Source organism: Mastacembelus armatus, chromosome 16, assembly GCF_900324485.2.
Source record: "Mastacembelus armatus chromosome 16, fMasArm1.2, whole genome shotgun sequence".
NCBI classification, from domain to species: Eukaryota; Metazoa; Chordata; class Actinopteri; order Synbranchiformes; family Mastacembelidae; genus Mastacembelus; species Mastacembelus armatus.
In genome coordinates this window covers 10,670,069-10,695,534 of record NC_046648.1, presented here as the reverse complement: position 1 = coordinate 10,695,534, position 25,466 = coordinate 10,670,069, and the positions used below count along the sequence as shown (strand labels likewise).

At 40.7% G+C, this 25,466-nt stretch overlaps 1 protein-coding gene across 1 annotated transcript in view; it reads left to right on the top strand.

The window, feature by feature from the left end:
* tsnare1 (T-SNARE Domain Containing 1) overlaps positions 1 to 25,466 on the top strand; it is a 130,297-nt gene that overhangs the window by 46,581 nt on the left and 58,250 nt on the right. The window contains exons 3-4 of the mRNA XM_026293782.1: positions 11,298 to 11,375; positions 13,032 to 13,101. Of these exons, the coding sequence (XP_026149567.1) occupies positions 11,298 to 11,375; positions 13,032 to 13,101 (148 nt within the window). The remainder of the gene's footprint in view (positions 1 to 11,297; positions 11,376 to 13,031; positions 13,102 to 25,466) is intronic.

The following is a 25,466-nucleotide window of genomic DNA, read 5'->3' as shown; positions in this document are numbered from 1 at the left end:
CCTCAGATAATGGACTTGTTTCGATACTTGTCCTCCTAGACCTTAGTGCAGCATTCGACACCATTGACCACAACATCTTATTACAGAGACTGGAGCATGTGATTGGTATCAGAGGAACAGCGTTAAAGTGGTTCCAATCCTATTTATCGGACAGATTCCAGTTTGTTCATGTCCATGATGAACCTTCCACAAGAACAAAAGTTAGTTATGGAGTTCAATTCAATTCAATTCAATTCAATTTTATTTGTATAGCGCCAAATCACAATACAAATCATCTCAAGGCACTTTACAAAAACTAAAACTAAAAACCCAACAATTCCCTTATGAGCAAGCACTTGGCGACAGTGGAGAGGAAAAAACTCCCTTTAACGGGAGTTTTTTCCTCTCCACTGGAATTATTAGATGTTCCACAAGGTTCTGTGCTAGGACCGATTCTGTTCACCCTGTACATGCTTCCTTTAGGATATATCATTAGGAAGCACTCTATTAATTACCACTGCTATGCGGATGACACTCAGTTATATCTATCTATTAAACCTGTTAACACAAACCAGTTAACCAGACTTCAAGCCTGTCTAACTGACATAAAGGCCTGGATGACCAGTAACTTTTTACTTTTAAACTCGGAGAAAACAGAAGTCATTATATTTGGGCCTAAAAATCTCAGAAATAACTTTTCTAAAATTATAGCTACTCTAGATGGCATAGCCCTGGCCTCCAGCACTACTGTAAAAAACCTTGGAGTTATTTTTGACCAGGACATGTCCTTTAACTCACACATTAAGCAAATTTCTAGAACTGCATTCTTTCACCTGCGCAACATTTCCAAAATTAGGAACATCCTGTCTCAAAATGATGCAGAAAAACTAGTCCATGCATTTGTTTCCTCAAGGCTAGATTACTGTAACTCATTACTATCTGGATGTCCTAATATCTTAATAAAAAGCCTCCAATTAATCCAGAATGCCGCAGCCAGAGTCCTGACAGGAACTAGCAAGAGAGATCATATTTCTCCTATATTGGCTTCTCTTCATTGGCTCCCTGTAAAATATAGAATAGAATTTAAAATCCTTCTTCTCACATACAAATCCCTTCATAATCAAGCTCCTTCATACCTTAAAGACCTCATAGTATCATATTATCCCAATAGACCACTTCGCTCTCAGAGTGCAGGCCTACTTGTGGTTCCCAGAGTTCTCAAAAGCAGAATGGGAGGCAGAGCCTTTAGCTATCAAGCTCCTCTCCTGTGGAACCAGCTCTCAGCCTGGGTTCAGGAGGCAGACACTCTCTGTACTTTTAAGGCTAGACTTAAAACCTTCCTCTTTGACAAAGCATATAGTTAGGGCTGGCTTCAGGCAACCCTGAACCATCCCTTAGTTAGTTATGCTGCTATAGGCCTAGACTGCCCGAGGACCATCGGTGCACTGAGCTCCCCTACCCTAACCCCCCCACCCTTCTCTCCCACCTCGTGTATATTCCACCATTGAATGTTACTAACCTTGTGCTCTCTCTCTCCCCTAGTTTGTGCTCTCTCCCTCCCTCTCTCTCTCTCTCTGTACCTTCTGCAGGTGTCCCTGGTCCTGGAGCTGTTTATCGCTGATGTGCAGTTACTGGCCCCACCAACTTGCAGTGTCTATTTGTTGTTTATTGTTGCTGTTCTTTTCTCTCTGCTCTATCCACTCACCCCAACCGGTCGAGGCAGATGGCCACCCAAACTGAGCCCGGTTCTGCTGGAGGTTTTTTTCTTCCGTTAAAGGGAGTTTTTTCCTCTCCACTGTCGCCAAGTGCTTGCTCATAAGGGAATTGTTGGGTTTTTAGTTTTAGTTTTTGTAAAGTGCCTTGAGATGATTTGTATTGTGATTTGGCGCTATACAAATAAAATTGAATTGAATTGAATTGAATTGAATATTGGCCCAAAGCAATGTGACAGTTTGGATGACCTATCAGGTTTAAACAGAAAGCAAATGTGTATCTTTTTTTCTGTTAGCACTTTTTGTTAATTATGGTCTGCAGTGTTTTAGTCACAAGACTAAAACATTGTATCGACTCAGTTTCATACTTAAGTTTTTGAGTTTTAATTACATAATTGATGCCTTTATCCCAATGTTACAGCTAAATTCATTTGGTGACTTAATGTTTATCTTTGCAAGCGTTTCCTCACACTGTTTGCAAATGGTCCATCTCCCACTGTGCAGAGGAGCAAGGCAAAATTATGTGCAAGCTTTCATCAAAGAAACAGAAATATCTGGACAAATTGCAGCATCTGAACACCATGGTGTTTATTTAGAACAAAACAAAGCTTTTCATGACAGTGATTTAATGCCAGTCTGCATTTTCTGCACATTCTGTAGGGTACATGATAGCACAGTAAACAGAGCAGAACCCTTCGAGATAGCTGTGTGTGAGTGTGTGAGTGTGTGAGTGTGTGAGTGTGTGAGTGTGTGAGTGTGTGAGTGTGTGTGTGTGTGTGTGTGTGTGCGTGCGTGTGTGAATGTCTGTCTGTCTGTTTTTGTGGGAAGGGAGGCATGTAAAGCCTCCCCCCAGTGAAGTCAAGGCCGGTCATTTATAGATTTCTGTAGTTTGCTCGCTCTGACATTCAGGTTCTCTGAGCTTAATTCAGTTATGTTATTAATATTTTGTCCATGATGAAGTTCAGTTGTATTAGTTTCTAGCATCAGTAATTTTGTGACTGGACAAACTGACATCTAAATTTTAGCTCAATACACAGGTTCAGTTAAAGAAAATAAACAGTTTCAAAATTAAATTTATCTGAAGCTGTAAATGAGGCTTTTGGTTTCTTCCACAACATAACGAAGATCATCCATTTTCATCTGCTTATCCGGGACCAGGTCGCGGGGGCAGTAGCCTAAGCAGGGATACCCAGACTTCCTTTTCCCTGAACACTTCCTCCAGCTCTTCTGGGGGGACACCAAGGCGTTCCCAGGCCGAGAGACATAGTCCCTCCAGCGTGTCCTGGGGCCTCCTCCCGGTGGGACATGCCCGGAACACCGCCCAGGAGGCATCCGGAATAGATGGCCGAGCCATCTCAGCTGGCTCCTCTCAATGTGGAGGAGCAGCGGCTCTACTCAGAGCTCCTCCCAGGTGACCGAGCTTCTCACCCTATCTCTAAGGGCGCACCCTGCCACTGTGCACAGGAAGCTCATTTCAGCTGCTTGTATCTGAGACCTTGTCCTTTCGGTCATGACCCAAAGCTCATGACCATAGTTGAGAGTAGGAACATAGATTGACTGATAAATCGAGAGCTTCCCCTTTCGGCTCAGCTCCTTCTTCACCATGATGGACCGGTACACCGACCACATTACTGCTGCCGATGCCCCGATCCGTCTGTCAATCTCGCGTTCTGTCCTTCCCTCACTCATGAACAAGATCCTAAGATACTTAAACTCCTCCACCTGAGGCAGGATCTCTCCCCTGGCCTGGAGATGGCAAGCCACCTTTTTCCAGGTGAGAACCATGGCCTCGGACTTGGAGGTGCTGATTCTCATCCCAGCCGCTTCACACTCAGTTGCAAACCGCCCCAACACACACTGGAAGTCCTGGTTCGATGGAGCCAACAGGGACAACATCATCTGCAGAAAGCAGAGATGAAATCATGTGGTCCCCGAACTGGACTCCCTCCGGCCCCTGGCTGCACCTAGAAATTCTGTCCATAAAAATAATGAACAGAACCAGTAACAAAGGGCAGCCCTGCCAGAGTCCAACATGTGCTGGGAACAGGTCTGACTGCTGGCAATACGAACCAAGCTCCTTCTCTGTTTGTACAGAGACCGGATAGCCCTTAGCAAAGGGCCCCGGACCCCATACTCCTGGAGCACCTCCGGGAGTGTGGTCACAAGGGACCCGGTCGAATGCTTTCTCCAAGTCCACAAAGCACATGTGAACTGGTTGGGCAAACTCCCATGAACCCTCGAGCACCCTCAAGAGGGTATAGAGCTGGCCCAGTGTTCCACGACCAGGACAAAAACTGCATTGTTCCTCCTGGATCCGAGGTTCGACCACTGGCCGGATCCTCCTCTCCAGCACCCTGGCCTAGACCTTCCCAGAGAGGCTGAGGAGTGTGATCACACGCACACACCCTCCGGTCCCCCTTCTTAAAAAGAGGGACCACCACCCCAGTCTGCCAATCCAGGGGTACTATCCCCAATCGCCATGCGATGTTGCACAGGCGTATCAGCCATGACAGCCCAACAACATCCAGAGACTTGAGGTTCTCGGGGAGGATCTCATCCACCCCCGGTGCTTTGCCACCAAGGAGCTGTAACAAAGATCAGGTGAGGCTAAATATATTTTTTTTGACATCACTGATGGAAATTACTTTAAATAGGGTGTGATCACTACAGTTTCTTAAGTGAACAATAAATATTCAATCAGAGGATTTCGCACCTGTAAATTGTTTATTGTTTAATTGTTGGGGCACTGAGCTTTTCAGTTCAATTTAAATTACCTTAAAAATCAAAAGAGTCAATTCATTCATACTGTCTTCACAGTGGTTTCTGGAACTTCTATTTATTTTATACACGGGCAAAAGACAGCTTACTATCAATTCTTGATCTGTTACTAAGGGATATAAATCCATCCATCATCTACCTCTTATCCTGGTACATCCAGTGTTTCAGGCTGGAGCCAATCCCAGCTGACACTGGGTGCAAGGCGGGGTACATTTTAGAGCAGATTACCATTCCATCACAGAGCTTACACATAGAGGCAGACAAACACTCACATTCACCACACACCTATTGACAATTTTGAGTCACCAGTTAACCTAACCCCAAACTGCATTTCTTTGGACTGTGAGAGAAAACCAGAGTACCAGGATAAAACCAATAGAGACAAACTCCCCATAGGGTTGAATGGGATTCAAACCCTGAACCTTCTTGTTGTGAGGCAACAGTGCTAACCACAACCAGACCATGCTACTCATCAACAAAAAAATTGAAGCATGAAAATACTTCCAGTTGAAGAGGTATGAAAATTCCAGTAATCTATGCAAAAGAGTTTATTTTAGAGTGGCAGTCTTTTCAAATGAACATGAACATGTCTTGAACCTGTCTCAGGCTATTTGTTATTGAAATCCTGCTGAGAACTAAAATCAGACGCAGTCAGCTCTACCTTCAGTGCCAATGATTGAGAGCAGGCTATGTTCTCATTTTCTCAATCAGCTTCTCAGTAGCTAAATTGCAGATTTTTGGGTAAAATCCGCCCCTCCTCAGTGAGGAGACGCAACTACTGACCTCAGGCATAATGAGATGGGAGCTCTTGATTAAGTTCCTCTCTGATTTGAGAGTGTAATTGAACGTGTTGCAGATACCACATTTGCGCTATCGACGAGTTAGTCTGTGAGGGCATGATGGTAATTCATCCACTTCATTCTTGGGGCTCTCATTCATTACAGTAGGAGGAATCAGGGCACTTTGTATTGATTATTCAGTTCTTTAAAAAAAATCCACAGCAATAACAACCTGATCACCATTTATAATGACTTTAATTAGGTTTAATATTAGTAACTTTGAAAGTGAGATTCTGCCGTCCGGCTTTCTTTTTTTTATTCTGCCTCAGATACTCAGATTTATTTGATTGTCATGACTGTTTATATAGAAGTAATACTAAAAACTCCAAATGGACATATGAAGTCATGTACAGTAAATGTACAGCTGGAGAATTCATTTTTACATAATGATGTTTGAAAATAAATGATATGATACAGATTATTTGAAAATTATATTCTATCTTTTATTGCGTCCATGCATTTCATTTAAGCAAGCAGTACAGCTTTAGAGCCGATGGGTCAGTCCACCATTTTGGTCCAGACTGAAATATCTTCATAAGGCCATCATCAGATTAATTTTAAATTAAAATTTTAGATAAATAACACTGTCCTGTTGATATGAAAAATACAAAAAACCCTAAATGACTGTAGAGGATAATGTGGCTTTATGACCTCAAACCTGGAAAAAAGATGACATTCCCATCCCATTCCAGCTGTTCCAATTAAATTAAAAACATATAAACAAAACAGAACAGAACTATTATGCAGCATTATTGTCTTTACATTTATTCTTACAATGCTTACTATAGCAGGCTGCTTTAGACTAGTCTTATTATCATTTATCTTATTTTTTCTGTTTCCACACTGCTCATATGCATTTCCAAAATGCTTCTGTGGGGTTATAATATAGGTCAAAATTAAAGTTGACTGTATCAGACAGACTGTTGAAACCAGTAATTTGTCAAGAGTGATTTTGTGAAGGCAGTGCATATCAGTACAGCTTTGAAGTGGCATGCTGATATGAGCATGTTAAAATGTCGACATGCTAATGTGAGAGACAAGTTTCAAGTGTGACAAGATAAAAAGCTGCTGGAATGATCCAAACCATTTACCAAACTCTGATTGTGACATAACCCTCTATGTATCCCTGAACCTTCCAGGGAACAGTGGAATTGAATTAAAATGAGCATGAAATCGTAGATGCAAGGACAACTATCTTACCCCAGTGTTGCTGAAAGTTACATGACAAACAGACATGCTCCATCTGCTCCAATGTCATGGCATAGGATGTTGTGGTTGACTCTGTGGCCCTTTCTTCTTTTACTCCTCCCCTTATGATTTCACTGAGAGCCTCACCACTGAAGTGCATCCTAAAGTTCCTGTCATCTGTCTGCAGACTCTGGTAGGTTTATGTTGCACATGAAGAGAGACAGGCAAAAGCACTAAAGTGATACTCCAACAAAAGTTAATGCTCTGAGTGTCTCACCCCTGTGTAGATTTGAAAGGAGAACTAGGTTGTGTTCACAGTGATTGCTGTTAATGTCATTTGCAGCTCTGGTGCTGGTACTTTGTTGTGTTGTGTTGTTTTTCTATTGAAAATCCATTGACATCCTGCTGCTTCTTTTCTCTTTGTAGTCCTATATCTGTCGACATTGACACTGTAAAAACATTTTTTGGGCTGGCAGCAACCGATTAAGAATTTTCTTTTGAAGAAATGTAACGGAAAATTAAAAGACCAGCAGAACCAAAAAAAAAAATTACTTTCATTAAACGTGAAATTCACCAGTATACATTGATACAGTTTGGTTAGGGTCAATCATTTTTAAGTGAAAAAACGTCACAATAATGAGGACAAACTTGGAAAAAGGAAAATAACATGTAATTAATACTGCTGACTGGGACAAGGATCGATTAATAGAGTAATAAAGTGACTGCACATGTCATTTATTACCTTAAAATGGGGATGTAGTGTTAAATTAATCTTAGAAGAGCACTAATTGAACCTGATGTTATATCTGAAGGTAGAGTCATCCATCTCCATTCCAACGACTTAGGTTTTACAGTTCTATTTAACTGTCTTACTGATGTGCCACCTGTTTCTAGTAGTCTCTAGACCTTATATAATCTTTCCTTGGTGATAAAACATGTATTCCACTTGCCATGGACATGGCATATTAACACATCAGTCATTATGTGTTTTTTTTTTTTTTTTTTTTTTTTCAATACTTTTCACAGGGCTAGCTGGCGTCCATGATGCCAGTTAACACACACTTACATGGATATAATTCACAAGCTAATGCTATAGAAATACCTGGAGTCACTTTATGGTGAGGGTAGTTTTAGTGTTATGAATTGTTCAGTATAGTTTATTTCCATGTATGCATGCAGAGAAAGGAATATAGGCTCAGACTGAATATACAGTGGGTACGGAAAGTATTCAGACCCCTTTAAATTTTTCACTCCTTGTGTCATTGCAGCCATTTGCCAAAATCAAAAAAGTTCATTTTATTTCTCATTAATGTTCACTCAGCACCCCATCTTGACAGAAAAAAAACAGAAATGTAGAAATTTTTGAAAATTTATTAAAAAAGAAAAACTGAAATATCACATGGTCATAAGTATTCAGACCTTTTGCAGTGACACTCATATTTAACTCACATGCTGTCCATTTCTTCTGATCCTCCTTGAGATGGTTCTGCTCCTTCATTGGAGTCCAGCTGTGTTTAATTAAACTGATTGGACTTGATTAGGAAAGGCACACACCTGTCTATATAAGACCTTACAGCTCACAGTGCATGTCAGAGCAAATGAGAATCATGAGGTCGAAGGAAAACTGTCCAAGGAGCTCAGAGACAGAATTGTGGCAAGGCACAGATCTGGCCAAGGTTACAAAATAATTTCTGCAGCACTCAAGGTTCCTAAGAGCACAGTGGCCTCCATAATCCTCAAATGGAAAAAGTTTGGGACGACCAGAACTCTTCCTAGACCTGGCCGTCCAGCCAAACTGAGCAATCGTGGGAGAAGAGCCTTGGTGAGAGAGGTAAAGAAGAACCCAAAGATCACTGTGGCTGAGCTCCAGAGATGCAGTAGGGAGATGGGAGAAAGTTCCATAAAGTCAACTATCACTGCAGCCCTCCACCAGTCGGGGCTTTATGGCAGAGGGGCCTGAGGGAAGCCTCTCCTCAGTGCAAGACACATGAAAGCCTGCATAGACTTTGCCAAAAAATACATGAAGGACTCCCAGACTATGAGAAATAAGATTCTCTGGTCTGATGAGACCAAGATTGAACTTTTTGGCGTTAATTGTAAGCGGTATGTGTGGAGAAAACCAGGCACTGCTCATCACCTGCCCAATACAATCCCTACAGTGAAACATGGTGGTGGGAGCATCATGTTGTGGGGGTGTTTTTCAGCCGCAGGGACTGGACGACTGGTTGCAATTGAAGGAAAGATGAATGCGGCCAAGTACAGAGATATCCTGGAAGAAAACCTCTTCCAGAGTGCTCAGGACCTCAGACTGGGCCGAAGGTTCACCTTTCAACAGGACAATGACCCTAAGCTCACAGCTAAAATAACAAAGGAGTGGCTTCGAAACAACTCTGTGACCGTTCTTGACTGGCCCAGCCAGAGCCCTGACCTAAACCCAATTGAGCATCTCTGGAGAGACCTGAAAATGGCTGTCCACCAACGTTCACCATCCAACCTGACAGAACTGGAGAGGATCTGCAAGGAAGAATGGCAGAGGATCCCCAAATCCAGGTGTGAAAAACTTGTTGCATCATTCCCAAGAAGACTCATGGCTGTACTAGCTCAAAAGGGTGCTTCTACTCAATGCTGAGCACAGGGTCTGAATACTTATGACCATGTGATATTTCAGTTTTTCTTTTTTAATAAATTTTCAAAAATTTCTACATTTCTGTTTTTTTCTGTCAAGATGGGGTGCTGAGTGTACATTAATGAGAAATAAAATGAACTTTTTTGATTTTGGCAAATGGCTGCAATGACACAAAGAGTGAAAAATTTAAAGGGGTCTGAATACTTTCCGTACCCACTGTATACACAAACATACCACTATCATGCCACATCACACCCACTGTAGCATGAATAGTGGATGCCCACACATCATGGTAAGTGAAAGATGGATAAAGAATGTTCTCCAGATGTATGTGTGTCATGTGTTTATGTATATGGCTGAGATAATCTTAAAATGCACTAGTGGTATTTCATTTGTTTCAAATGTATTACTCTTGTAATGCTGCTTCACTGGCTGAATGAAGTTGCATTATTACCTGGGTGATATGTCAGTGTACCTTAGTATGTAGAGTTAATGACTTGTGAGATACATCAAAGGTCTCTGTTGTTCCTCCTGACCACACCGCAAGTAATGTTTAATTTTTCCAGCTCTGCTTGATCTTTCTCTCTTGATGCCAACATTTGATCCCCCATTCGTCATTTCACCACATCTGAAAAAAAATGCCAATTACCATCATTTCTGGGTGCAGTATTTGACAAAAGGGTGGGTGAGATGGCTTGTGCGCACAGCTTGTACAGGTCGTGATGTTGATCTCAGCTGCTCTAATGGCTCCAGGCCATTAACCCTCCCTGTCATTCGCAGTGACATGTGCTTCAGAACAAGGAAAATGGTCCTGCCCACATAACTTATACGGCAGACTCACCACTCCTGCTGCCAGCCTGCGGTTTAGTGCCATGCCATTTTCCCCATCCAGTCTATCATCATTGCTGCAGTTAGATTGTACATTAGAGGCTCCTGTAGCCTTCAATGTCAATTCAAATTTCACATCTATTCATTACAGTAATAGTACACAGTAGGCTATATATGAATATAATTGCTGTAATTGATTTATATTTTTTTACATGTAACTTTCATGTCAGGTCTTTAAAGTCTTTATTAAAGCTTTTATTCTTTAAAACCTTCTTAACCTTCTTACTAAGATGGACTTGTGTTTAACATGACATGATTGTTTGAATAATAAAAAGACATTATGTAGCATTAACAACAATACTCACAGTGACCGAGAAGCCAAATAAAATGCACTGTTGCTTAAATTTCATGCTGCCACATCCAAAACCTCACTTGTTCACATTAAATAAACAGAAAATAATTCTGTTAAGTGTTAAAAGTGAACATAATATCAGCATGCACAATCCATTTCATGACCAATAGTCATTTGGTCATGAACACAGTATAATTAGGCATAATACATCCAGACTGACTTGACATTACTACTGTATATCAGTGATTGCAGTACATTATTTTCAGCTTTTCAGGACACTTTGCCCTAGGAATGCTTTTAAAATCTACAAGACACATCAAAACACATCACAGCAAGAAATAACTTCATACAAATGCAAATAACTTAAATACATAAAAACAATTAATTAAACCCACATTGATTATTGTTTAATACACTTAAAAACAGTGAGAAATAACCACATACTGTAGAGTAACATGGGCATAGTGTCAGTGATGTCTTCTATAGGTTTCTGAAGCCAGGTAATATAAGTTTAGGCAAATAGTGGGGAGCTGAGTTGGATCTGAGGAAACCTCGTCTTCAGTGTCTTTGTAATGAAGCAATATTTTATAGTAGCCATTAGAAAGTCAATGAGAAGTAATATTATCAATTACAACAGAACCTGACAGACTGAAAACACAAAATAAGGTTGATGAGTGGGAGGCCTGGACCAGGAAACACACACAATGAGCTAATAGAGATTAAAAACCTGAGCATGGTCTCCAGGGAAACAAATGTTTTCACTTGAAGTGAGCCCTTTCAAACATATTAATTGATTTTTATTATAAAAATACAAAAAAAAAGTACAATACATGTAATAATAATGTAATTACACTGTTTTGATAAAAGAATGAAATAAATAAAAAGAAAGAACAATATTGTACCTGCAAGCTAACACTTTGTGGTTACCTCTCTGTTGACTGAAATGTCATGTTCCACTGGGCTGAACATTTGCTGATATCATGTTTTCTCTAAAGCCACACAGGTCAGCCCCTCTGAACTGCAAGATGTGTTTCAGGAGACCTCCTCCAATATCTTCCAGATCAACGCCAATGGTAAAAAGATCATTTATCAGTAAAACTGAATGTGTATGTGCTGTATGTGTGCATGCATTAGTCCTTATGCTTCTATCCTAACATAAAGTCTTTGAGAGCCAGTATCTTTTTCCCAGTCCCTCTCACTTCAAATGGATACCATACTAGATCTTTGTTTACAAGTGAATGTAGTATTTGTTGGAGTATGTGCACTGTTTCAAATGTTTTTAATAAGGAAAATATCAATGTGATATATTTACAGTTACTGGCTGTTCAGAATTGGTGGAATAATGGGATGCAGGTAGTTAAAATATTTCTGCAGAGCTCCCATTTTTCTACCTCCCATTTTATAGCATATTACCTCCCCCCACCTTCCCCCAAAACAAACACAAACGTGCACTTGTACACATCTTATGCTTCCAGGCTACACTGGAATTTATTTTAAATACTGCATGAAACCACAACTTCTTATTGAACACAGAACAAAGTAAATACGTTGGTTATGCATTGTAACCCAAGATTCTGTGAACTGTGTGAGCCCTCTGAGCTATCACTGGAGGGGGCATGAAGGGGGCCCAACTGAGTGACTTCACCACATCTACACTACTCATCTATGTATGACGGTTTGGGCGGGATCTTCCCAAAAAATAGACAAAAAATAGAACCAGCTTTTTTCTTTAGCTAGTTCAATGGACCAATGAGGACCACAGCCCAGAGGACTGCACCCAATTCACAGAAACTTGGGTTACAATATGTAACCAACATTCTGTCTCATTGGTGCACAGCCCTATGGGCTATCGCTAATGGGTCAAAGTGATACCCAGCAATGCTCCATGCCTCACTGGGCCTACCCAGGAGTAAAACCAAAACACTAAAGCCTGACCTGAACCGAACTCCGGGGGGGAACATAAGTACATATGTAACCAGAAACCCAGGCCCTTAACAGCAATGGCCCAGATCAGGAGGTCACATCTATCAATGTTCCTGGGAGGAGAGCCGTCAGAGAAGACGCCCCCAGCGCGAAGTGTGCACAAATGTCAGCCACTGGCTTCTTTGTGCATCCATATGAGCTTGTGTTATAGTGTCATACAGTGAGTGAGACAACGGCTCCACTGAGAAAGGGGAGCCTAGCCAACTGACTCTATACTGAAACAAAATGCTGCGCTATGTGCTCTCCACACTGCATTCCAGCACGCGCAGGGCAGGAAGATGAGAGTCTGCCCCATACTTATAGGAAAGAGAAGGGGGGAGGGAGAAGTTCCTTCAGAGTGATCACCTTAGATCTGAATGCACTGCTGAATGTATTTAGGCATGAGGGCAGGATTAAGATGCATTACAGCTGTACTGTGATCTTCTCTAAATTATATGTGAAGTATGGATGCCAACAGAGCCAAGAGATTGCTCATTATCAAAACACAACTGCTCAAAAGGCGGAGATTTACAATTCCAAACGTTATCTCAGTGGTTTTATGTGGGACATTATATTTGTCATCTTTCTTAATCTGTTCTCAAGAGGCCCTTTAAACAAAACCTTAGAATTTACTATAGACTAAGTTTAAAGTCAATTAGAATTAAGATTTTCTTTCAATTAAAACTTGAATTAGTCTCACAGTAAGGTCAATTTCTGCTTAGTACCAAACTGCATTCTCCTAATGGCTGCTTTGTTCAATTGTTCAGTTGTCACACTAGAGAAGAAACTTCAGTCACTGGGGACATCTAGAGATACAGCAGAGCTACGTCAGAGTCTGTGAGTATGCACACGCACACATACACACGCACACACACGCACACACACACAGAGTTGAAATACTTGGTCATCCAAGCTCCATACTAAGGTTACACTTATCTATTGCTTCTGCAAAAGTGCTTATTTTCTCTTTGTTTCATCACCCTCTTTCATATTGATTATTCTTTTTTAGTTGAGCTCCCAGCAATTACCAGATTCAGCACTGATGACAAAGTGGCCAATCTAAGATGATTGCATCTGTTTAAAATGCTTTACATCCTACTGTGTTGGCTGGCATGTCATCAATTCTATCAAACATTTTTTATGATCGCCTTGGAAACTTACTGACAATGCTTGGCTGCTTTTATTTTTAACTTCCCATTTTCCTTCAGCAATATTGATGCAAACAACATATTGAGTGCCTCCGACTGATGCAAATTGCATCCACCGTGATGCTCTGTGTTCAGCAGCATGTAGTGTTTTGAAAGATTGTTCCAGAAAAGAGTCAGGAGGCTCTCCTAGTTATTCAAGAATTTAATGAGGATTTTTATATTAAATAGAATTTTTGTTTAGCTTTTTTTAATTTGTAGTTTTTGCAGTTGCCGTGTTTTTTTTTTTTTCATGTTGCTAATGGCATAAGAATTAACTAACACATTCTGATCACATTCAATATGCAGACCAAAAAATAGCATTGATAATCATAACATTATCAGGGGTTTAGGTGAATAGTTCTCATTTGTATTGAGCAGGCATGTCTACCTGACAAGAGCATAAATCCAGGTACAGAACAAAGATATTTAAAACTGTTTTAGCAATAAACTTATACTTTTATGATGTTTTGATGACAGAATGAAAAAGTCATTCTTTGGTGATGACCGAACAAACTGTAATTTTCACCGTGAATTTTCATTGGCTTAACTTGTTTACCTCTTGAGGGTGTACTAAAATGATGTCCTTATAAAGTGAGTGTCCGTATGCCTTACCATGAATGTGGTGAGGACAAACTGTGTCTTCATTGCATATCTTACAGTTGCACAATGCTGAATGTGTGAATTGGGAAGATATGCTGGCTGTGAAGGTATTTTACTAAGGTCCATCACAGTATCTTCTGATCATATTACAAAATACTTCTTTCATCTGCTGATGATTGTGTTAACATGATAAAATGCTCCAAATGCACATTGTGGTGAGCCTGCAAAGGAACTTTGATCCACAGCTTTTCATTATTAGTAATTGTTTGTACTGATGATTCAATCAGGAGAGTTTTGTGTTCATCTAAGCTTCATATGTGTTCCAGCATTGTCAAAGTTGATCTACCTTCAGCATTTGCATATAATATTACCCTAGCTCTCAGGCCAGTTAAGACTATTATTTAATCTCTGATTTATAAGATTGCCCATCAAGGGCATTTGTTATAGTAGGTTTGGTTTCAGAAGTAAGTGGAACAGATGGTCAAGCTCAGAATTCTTTTCCTCTATTTCAGTATAATTTAGAACAACCTTGCAAATAATACGTTGGCCTGATCATTCACCCTTAAGGTAAATAGTTTAAAAGAAGGAAAGGTGTGTTATCCTGTACAAGGAGACATCATATGAAGTATGCATACAACAGTGAGGCAAACCAGTTATTAATATTGTATACAATAACTGTTCAAAAGCTAAAGCTGTTTTATAAATCCTACTGCGTTTTAAGTAATTTTTAAGCCACAGGTTTACATGCACATTGTCACCTGGAAATTGTCATAGGTTATTCATCATTGATTGCATTTAGAGAAATGCCTCATACCTTGTAAATGATGAGGCTGTGGTTATTATGTATTTTTCAAATGTAAAACACAAAACCAAAATGTGTTATCTGTCTCTACACTTTTTCCTATATAAGATACTGGGTACTGAAGACATCTCAGGGGGTACTAACGATATCTACTGTAGCAAAGCATGAACAGTACATACATATAGTAGCATAGATTTGCTTTTTTTCTTTCATTTTTCTTTGAAGAAAAGCCTGATGATGTCAGTCCACAGCATCTCTCTGTAGGACATTTAAGTAAACTTGAGGACCAAACTTTCCTACTCTTGCTATTGATGAACCTCACTTTAATTAATCCAAGCTTGATAATACTCATGTAATGATGACTACGATGGCAGGAATTTACTCAAATGCTAACTTCTCAGAGGGATGTGTATGACTGTGTGGAAATGAACCACTGACCCCACTAGTCATCCACCACCCTCATTTCAAATAAGGAGCAGGTTGTTAGAGCTCTTGGTAGTTGAACATTGTCAGATCACTTTTCCAAACAGAAGATAGTTCCACTTTAATGTCACTTAAGGATATGTTTAAGTGATAAGAAGAAGGGTAAGATAAACTCCTTTGTTTTCATTTCCCTTATTTCTTGAATTTTTACAAGCTTGTGCTTAGCGACTTTGAAGATTATTTGAAAACCTTCATCTTAGCATTATATTCAGTGTGTGAGACACACTTCCTGACCAGGATTAGAAAACCTGTTTGGACTTTACTGCTAAAACACAGTTTCCAAAACCATTAACGGCTAAAGGAAAAGGGATCATCAGATCACCTCTCCCCCTCCCCTCAAACTCTTACTAGTTTATGGATGAGTGTAAGTGTTGAGTCCCAAGTCCCAGGGTATCGGCCTGGTTCCCTGAATCACACAGCAGACTACTTGTCTCACCTTCCCATACCTGCACCTGCCGATTCCTCTGTTGATGTGTAGCCTGAAATTGTTGCGTTCATTTCCTCGACATTGTGCTCTCTTTCTGTGACTGACTTTGAAACTGCCTGCGCTGCATATCCTGAACTGGAGAAACTACGACAGCAAATTACATGGGATCACTACGGGAACTTTACTGGTGGCCGCAGATGGACTCTCAGGTCCAGTCAACCATCTCTACATGCATTCCCTGACAGTCCAATGACAAAACTCAGGTGACACATCCAGCACCACTGCAGCCAGTTCAGTTTCCTGAGGGCCCATGAAAAAAATTGGATATGGATGTCGTTGGTCCATTTGAAACAGCCACCCTGGTTTGTAGATATGCTATAACACTCACAGACTATCATACGAAGTGGCCAGTACTTCCATTTGGCAACAATGCGACTACTGAGGATGTTATCAATTTTCTGACCACTGTCTTTAGTCATCATGGCAACCCAGAGTGCATTGTTACGGACATTGGTACCCAGTTCACTTCTGCTGTCTTCGCTGAGTTTTTGAAACAATAAGACCTAAAACACATCCGTACATCAGTTTACTATCCGGCATCTAATGGTGCTGTTTTCATCACGCGCTGAAAGGGTGCATCCAGGCAACAATTCAGCAGGCACAACTGTGGAACAGAGCTGTGACAGAGTGGCTGCAGGTGTACTGGGCAACACCATATGCCACTACGGGCGTGTCTCCATATGAACTATTGTATGGGAGAAAAATGTGAACTAAGCTTTACATTCTACCTTTAAATGGTGAGCATAAAATGATCTTGTCACTATCCGTGCAAATGTGAAAAAGAAACAGGATAAAATTAAACAATACACAGATCTCAAACATTCCATGTCCCTAGAGCCAGTCTCAGCATCCAGGGATCGGGTCGCGGAGGTCCCCGTCCTCGACCACTGCCCGATCCACTATGCACCGGCCCCTTATGGATCCTCCTGCGGGTGGTGGGTCCACTAAAGGGCGGCCCCACATCGCTCTTTCAGGCTTTGCCCGGCTGGGCCCCATGGGGGGAGACCCAGCCACCAGGCGCTCGCCAACGGGCCCCAACCCCAGGCCTGGCTCCAGGGTGGGGCCCCGGCTTCGCCATGCCGAGCGACGTCACGGTCCTCGGTTTTCGCTCCATAAGAGGTCACTCTTATGGGGAGGTGTTCCGGGCAAGGCCCCGGGGAAGACCCAGGACACGCTGGAGGGACTATGTCTCCCGGCTGGCCTGGGAATGCCTCGGTGTCCCCCCGGAAGAGCTGGAGGAAGTGTCCAGGGAGAAGGAAGTCTGGGTATCCCTGATTCGGCTACTGCCCCCACGACCCGGCCCCGGATAAGCAGAAGAAGATGGATGAATGGATGGACAGATCTCAAACACACTGCTCTCATTCCTCTCTTTGATGTGGGAGGAAGAATGAGAATAAGGCTTCCTCGCGCAACTCCAAAGGGTCTTCCAAGATTCTCTGCTCCTGTAAGAGTAGAGAGGAGAGTGGGACCGAACACATTCTTGCTCAGTGATGGAAAAAAGTGGAATGCTGCTAACCTGGCATACTCACCTGGATTGACTGATGGTGCTAGTAATACGTCACAGCAAACACATAACACCACACACAGTCCTGTGAAAGTCCCACGTATGAGGCATAAGCCTATTTGGCACAAGGACTATGTGATAATCTAAACTGGACTGTCCTGCATCTAAGTTGTGCACAATGTAGCTTAAAAAAAAAAAAAAAAGCCAATTGTTCTATATGAGTTCAGCATTTACTGGTTAAAAAAAAAAGTGAAGTAACTGTTAAGAAATACTTTTGAATTTGTGCAAATGTCATTCAACTGTTTGCTGACCGTTCATGTATTATGACATCGAATGTTCTGTAAAGACTTACTGAATAATTGCCTAGGTGGTTACAACTACTTTATTTTAGCGTACATGTTTTCTTCTGGGTAAGAATTGTTTTAGAAAAAAGGGAAATGTTGTGTCTTACATAATTCCCTGTGCTGCCATTAGAGGCGCTAAGAAGGAAGGAAAGGGTACAAAAAGAAGAAAAAAGAAATGAAGAGTTAGTTGTGATCATGCAGATGTGAAGTTGCTGTTCAGAATAAACAAAGCCTGGGATGAAAGATACAGTGTTGTGCTTCCTTGAGAGATCTAACAATTGTCATTAGTGCTATTGAGCTCTCAAAAGCATTTGACCCTGTGAATCCTAAAATATTTATTCATAAATTATAATTTTTAGGTCTTGATTGTGCAGTTCTTAATTGGTTTCATGTTTATCTTACTGGTAGGTAGGTATGGTAGGTATTTTGTTACACCCACTTAACAAATGTAATGGTGTTCCACAGGGATATATACTTTTTTCCTTATACATAAATAACAATATTTTACCTATTAAATATTGGTATAATATTGGTAAATATCCATTTCTAAGACACAAAAGTATATGTATCAGGCTCCAGCCCAGGTCAGGCTTTAACTCATCTTCAGATAGCATTTGATGCCTTTCAAAGCACTTCTTGACAGACTTCTAAAGTACATTCCTGGGAACGTTCTCCATTTATTTTATCTGTATTTGTGAGCAGGTTTTCATTTTGGCCTTGCATTCTTGTGTTTAATTCAAGTCAAGTCAAAGTCAAAGAAGCTTTATTGTCACTTCAACCATACTGTATATAGCAGAAGCAGTACACAGTGAAGCAAAACAACGTTCTTCCTAGACCAGAGGTGCTATTCAGAACACAGACAAAGTGCAGTGACACAGACAAACATAGAGCTATGACAAAAACTAAATTATAATTAAAAAAAAATAAAGATTAAACTACGAAAAATTAAACTATATTTAAGAGTGCATTCTTAAGAACTGAACTTAACATACAACAGAAGTGCACAGGAAGACAAGGCAAGACAAGACAGTGCAGACAACAACATATAGGCTGACTTTGTGCATAGAAAAGTCGTAAATGTGCCACAATCATGTTAAGACAATGGTAGACAATGTGCAAAGAACAGTATATACTATTATTATATTAATATAAATATGAATGTAAAGTGGCATGTGTGTGTGTGTGTGTGTCCAGTTCAGCTCAGTTCTCTGTTGAGATGCCTGATTGCCTGAGGGAAGAAACTGTTTAACAGTCTGGTTGTGCGGGTCCGAATGATTCGGTACCTCTTTCCGGATGGCAGAAGGGTGAAGAGTGTGTGTGAGGGGTGTGTGGGATCACCCACAATGCTATTAGCTTTGCAGATGCAGCGTGCGGAGTAAATGTCTGTGATAGAGGGAAGAGAGACTCGATAATCTTCTCTGCTGTCCTCACTATACGCTGAAGTGTCTTGCGGTCCGAGATGGTGCAATTCCCAAACCAGGCAGTGATGCAGCTGCTCAGGATGCTCTTGATGGTCCCTCTGTAGAAGGTGGACAGGATGGAAGGTGGAAGATGAGCCTTCCTCAGCCTTCGCAGGAAGTAGAGATGCTGCTGGGCTTTCCTGGCGATGGAGCTGGTGTTGAGTGACCAGGTGAGATCCTCCGCCAGGTGAACACCAAGGAATTTGGTGCTCTTGACGATCTCCACGATGGACCCATCGATGTTCAGTGGAGAATGGTCACTCCTTGCTCTTCTGAAGTCAACAACCATCTCTTTGGTCTTGTCAACATTCAGAGACAGGTTATTGACTTTACACCAGGCTGCTAGTTGTTGCACCTCGTCTCTGTACGCTAACTCGTTGTTCTTGCTGATGAGACCCACCACGGTTGTGTCATCTGCAAACTTGATGACATGATTAGAGCTGTGCATTGCTACACAGTCATGAGTGAACAGCAGTGGACTGAGCACACAGCCCTGAGGAGCTCCAGTGTTCATTCATAATTCATTCAGATGTTGAAATATATCTGCCATGTATGCCAGTCTTGCACATCATTCATCACTTGCAAGTTACTTTGGGTTGTCACACCTCTTATTAGTCAAAAACACTTTTAGTTCCTCCCACAGCTTATATACAAGGGTCAGCACTTTGCCGTGTGCCAACCATCTGACCTCTGTATGGACAATAAGGCTTGATACTCAGCTCCCATTTCCTCACACAAAGATGCAAAAATGGGACTTTTTACAGGCCTTGTCTTTACAAAGTTTACCATGCACACAACATCATCCAACACATGAGCTGGATCTGCTGGTAAAGTCTTGGCAACGAGCCTTGTGGTGCAAAAAACAGCAGTGCAGTTTTACCACTGAAGTTCTCCTTGTTCAATATATTCTGATGACCTGGAAATGCTTCTCCTGCAAAATAGAAAGACTTGTCTGATGTCTCCATTAACATTCTGCATAGACTTAATAAGTTGCAGTGCAAATTGCAAATTTACCACCCATACATATCTTTTCACAACACTTTCGTTGACTGCAAACATGTCATCAATACATCTGGTAATTGTGTTATCTGAGAAAGACTTCAGCTATTTCTTTAACAGTAGCAGGGCCAAGCATCTCGTTTGCAATGACTTTGCGCGCAGGTAATATTAATGTCTTTTAACAGCTTTTTTGATTTGGCTACTAGTTGAGCAACATGGTAGCTAGCTTCGAGAGCTCTCTTGTTCACCTCTGGTTTTTCTCATTAAAGTTGCCTGTTTCTCAGTGGGTTTAAGAAGCGAACAAAATAATTTGCATTCTTGTTTTGAAGTGATATTGCAGCATAAAGTGAAGGTAGAGGTGGCAAAGGCCAAACAAAGGGCGTATGAAGATTTGTATGATACTAAGGAGGGAGATGTGGATTTGTACAGGTTGGCGAGGCAGAGAGACAGAGATGGGAAGGATGTGCAGCAGATTAGGGTGATTAAGGACAGGGATGGAAATGTGTTGACAGATGCCACAAGTGTGATGGAAAGATGGAAGGAATACTTTGAAGAGTTGATGAATGAGGAAAATGTTAGACAGCACAGAGTAGAAGAGGTGACTGTTGTGGAGTAGGAAGTAGCAAAGATCAGTAAGGATGAAGTGAGCAAGGCATTGAAGAGGATGAATAGTGGAAAGGCAGTTGGTCCTGTGGAAGTATGGAAGTGTGGAAGTATGGAAGTGTTTAGGAGAGGATCGTTAGAATGATCTTTAGAAGATCATTTTTGACTGGGCTACTTAACAAGATTTTGGAGAGTGAGAGGATGCCTGAGGAATGGAGGAGAAGTGTACTGGTGCCCATCTTTAAGAACAAGGGAGACGTGCAGAGTTGTGGAAACTACAGAAGCTGATGAGTCACACAATTAAGTTATGGGAAAGAGTAGCGGAGGCTAGGCTGAGGTCAGAAGTGAGCATTTGTGAGCAGCAGTATGGTTTCATGCCAAGAAAGAGTGCCCCAGATGCAATACTTGCTTTGAAAATGCTGATGGAGAAGTACAGAGAAGGCCAGAAGGAGCTGCATTGTGTCTTTGTAGATTTGGAAAAGGCATATGACAGGGTGCCGAGAGAGGAGCTGTGGTTTTGTATGAGGAAGTCTGGAGTGGCAGAGAAGTATGTTCGAGTGGTGCAGGACATGTATGAGAGCTGTAAGACAGTGGTGAGGTGTGCTGTAGGGGTGACAGAGGAGTTCGAGGTGGAGGTGGGACTGCACCAAGGATCGGCTTTGAGCCCCTTCTTGTTTGTTGTGCTGATGGACAGGCTAACAGATGAGGTTAGACAGAAATCTCCGTGGAGCATGATGTTTGCAGATGACACTGTCATCTATAGTGAGAGCAGGGAGCAGGTGGAGGAAAATCTAGAGAGGTGGAGGTTTGCTCTGGAAAGGAGAGGAATGAAGGTTAGCCATAGTAAAACAGAGTACATGTCTGTAAATGAGAGGGACTCAAATTATAACAGTGAGGTTACAGGGAGTAGAGGTGAAGAAGGTGGAGGATTTTAAGTACCTAGCATCAACAGTCCAGAGCAACAGAGAGTGCGGAAAAGAAGTGAAGAGACGTGTGCAAGCAGGTTGGAACAGGTGGAGGAAAGTGTCAGGTGTGATGTGTGACAAAAGAGTGTCAGCAAGAATGAAAGGAAAGGTGGACAAGACAGTGGTGAGACCAGCAATGTTGTCTGGTTTAGAGACAGCTAGGATCAGGAATGAGTACATCAGAGAGACAGCTCATGTTAGATGTTTTGGAGAAAAAACCAGGGAAGCCAGATTGAGATGGTTTGGACATGTTCAGAGGAGGGACAGTGAATACATTGGTAAAAGGATGCTGAGGTTAGAGCTGCCAGGAAGGAGGCCTTGAGGAAGACCGAAGAGGAGGTTCTTGGATGTAGCGAAGGAGGACATGAGGATAGTTGGTGTGGGTGAGGTGGATACAGAGGATAGGGTTAAATGGAGGAAGATGATTCGCTGTGGCGACCCCTGAAGGGAGCAGCCGAAAGGAAAAGAAGAAAGAAGAATTACTCTGCCAGCCACTACGGTGCAGACACAGGCATTAAACAATAGCAAATTATTTGCATTAACTAAATAATATATTTTGGACCAATTAAATGAAATTGGACAAATTCCCACGGCACAGTGGTAAAAAATCAATACAATAGTTGATGGGTAACCAGTGCAATGATGCCAAGCTCATATGAACTGAAACTTATGTAAATTACTGTATGTTCAAGTTCCCTGCAGTATTTTGCAGTTTGTAACAATTTAACACTTAATGTTAAATGTTTATTTGCTTAAGGTTTCATATCTATGGAAATTTATCCTTAAAGAAAAGCTTAAGTTCATCTTTACGTTATGCTAAAATCTCAACTTATTAAGAATACTGCTACAAAGATACTAGATGTAAGTTTTTTTTGTTCATTGTCACCCTATTCCTATTCATGTGTGAGTTTTATTATCATTGTACGACTGCACCTAAGAAATGTTGTTTACTCTATGTTATGAAAACACTGTCATTAAGACAGTCTTTTCAAATAGAGTGCATTCGAGACCAATGGGAATACTCCAGCAAGGTCAGCTGAGCTTAAGACCAATCAAACCTACTGCATTCAGAAGGCACCGCTCACTTACAAAGAGGGAGAGAATCAGCAAGTTGTGCCCTCCCACATTTTTGTGTTTTGTAGTTAACGGTCTTTGTCTAAAGCTTATGCTTACAGAACTGCAGAGCTTTGTTTCACATATTTTAACTGCAACTACAGCAAGCCACGCGGGGTTAAACCAGCTGAATAGACCCAGCTACTCAGACACCCCAGGGTTGAGAGAGAGATCTCTCAGCGCCGGAGGTGCATCTGTGGCCAGCAGCCAAAAGGGGCGTCAAGAACTCTGCAGAAAATCTCTACTCAGGATTCAAGAATCCATAATAGCAGGTCTCTTCCAAGGTACCAGACTGACCTTCAGCAAATGCGACCCTTCAACAGCTAATTAGGCTACTTTGGGAAGAAAGCTGATGCTTTAGTAGATTTTCCTAATCTAATTTAGAGCTATTAGCCCTTAGTGATCTTTCCCTCACCCGATTCCAGTTAAGTGCAAAGCTTAGAACCAAATAAAAAAATGATTTTAAATTCCTTTTATTCCACCATTGCAAAAACCACCTGTTGTTTATCCCTGTATTCCAATGTGCCTTAACTCATCCATTCATCCTATTTCTGTTTTCTTTTTTCTTGCATAGCTGAATAAATCCCTTAAATCTATTAGGGTTCTTTTTTATATATTACTCTATTGTAATATTAATCTATTACTGATCTATTGTAATTTTTATAATTTTTTTTTCTCCACAATAAACCATCACTCTGAAAAAAGCAAGTTAGTACTTTATTTGTCACTAGATGTCATATTGGAATTACTTGCTTCTATTTTCCGACTTGTTAAGAGCGCTCATGATAAAGATATTTGTGGGGCTGCAGATGATAAATTATGCACAGGGCCTCATAAATTATACCAATTGACAGGCAAAATCATTTTGTTTCAAAGTTATTTTCTTTTTTTATTCTGTGATTACGTTTTGATAAGTCTATTGTTCTGTAAACTCTGGACGGTTCTGTCGTGTCTGTGAGGAATTTCTGGCTTAATCCTCAGTGTGTAGCTCATTAACTATTGTTTATTTCACTGTTTCTTTTGATGAGAAACAAAATGTTATGTCATCAGACAGATGAAAATGTCAGTAAACAAACTCAGAATATGAATATTTTGTTATGTGTGCTGCCAGAAATATCAGCTAATTTCACATTCCTATTAAAAGATACAAAACTGATGAGGTATGAAGTTTCTTATCCACAAAATCCAGTGTTTATTTCTGAATATGTGCCGTCAACATATTAGAGAATGGATACAAAAGATATTTTCCATATAGTAAACTTTGCAGCACATTTTGTAATTTTCATGTGTTGAATAAAATGAGAAACTACTGTATTAATTAGTGAGTTTTAGAAGTGTTAGTAGATGTAATCATAAACTTTATACTAGCTGTTTTCTCAGCTTCCATGTTAGGCTAAGCTAACTATGCCATTACACCATTTCTATACTTAATAAGCTAATCATTTCTAATCCTGGAAAGAAAATGAATAAGTGGATTTCCCAAAACATAGAATTATTCATGTGAAATTAATGAAATATGTATTCCTTACCATCAAATTATTTTGTATCTGATGTGGTTTATTTAAGATTTTTGTTTTTAGCAATAGTCCAGAAAAGATTGTCATGATTGTAAATTCCAAACCTACTAAAGTTCATGTTTCTGTGAATCACATTTCATACAGGGTTTGGGTATACCTACACCATACCATTTTATGCTAACGCAGCATCTTATTAGCACAGTCTCATCTCCATGTTTCATAGTTGGCACTACAGATTTTGTTGGTACGACCAAGTCTGAGGAATAATCATGGTTTCACGGTTATCATGATTATTATGCATGCATTAATTTCACACTGTTAACAATACTAATGCATAAAATTACATGAACTCTCATTATTCATCATTTCAAAGTGTTAAATATTGATGCCTTTTGAAAGAGAAACAACACAGTAAGCAAATAATACAGCACAAAAAAATAATAAAGACAAACAAAAGTCCACCTCCCCCTTTCGAATTAATGAAAGGTGACCTCTGCTCTGTAATCATCTGTCAGTATTTACCTTTTGAAATTAACAAATAGAAATAGATCACAAAATTATTTTGCGTTTTCAGGTTGTGTATTCCTTCTACATTTCTTTTGGACCTGAGATAGAGCAGCTACTGCCTGGAAGTTTGCAAGCTCCTGATATTATGCTAGTGTTTTACTCCTAGCATATTAATTTACAAAGCCCAACATTTATTCAACACAGACGGGATGAAGCAAAAAGATGTGACATTAAGTGGGAGGACTAGATTGTCTCTTCCATAGACTAATGTTACGTGCCGCTTTGTTTACGTTGCACTGAAAGCTCAACTCTCACTGCTAAAGCATTTATCGTGACGCGTATATATTTAATTCCCTACAACCTCAATGTGTCATTAAGTAACTTTGCACTTTACGATTAATTAACTGTGATTCGTTAAATCACGGTTAATCTTGAAATCAGTTAATTGCTGCATCCCTATGCAGTCACTATGTTCATCCTGGCTAGGACCATCCCAAGCATGCTGGAGTATATCTGTTCCAGAATTTATTGTTGGTTCACATGACCAAAGAATAAGCTGCCACTCTCCATCAGGCTTCTTTTCATATTTAGTCCTGTCCTTTTGCGCTTTTCTCTGAGGGATGATTTTATT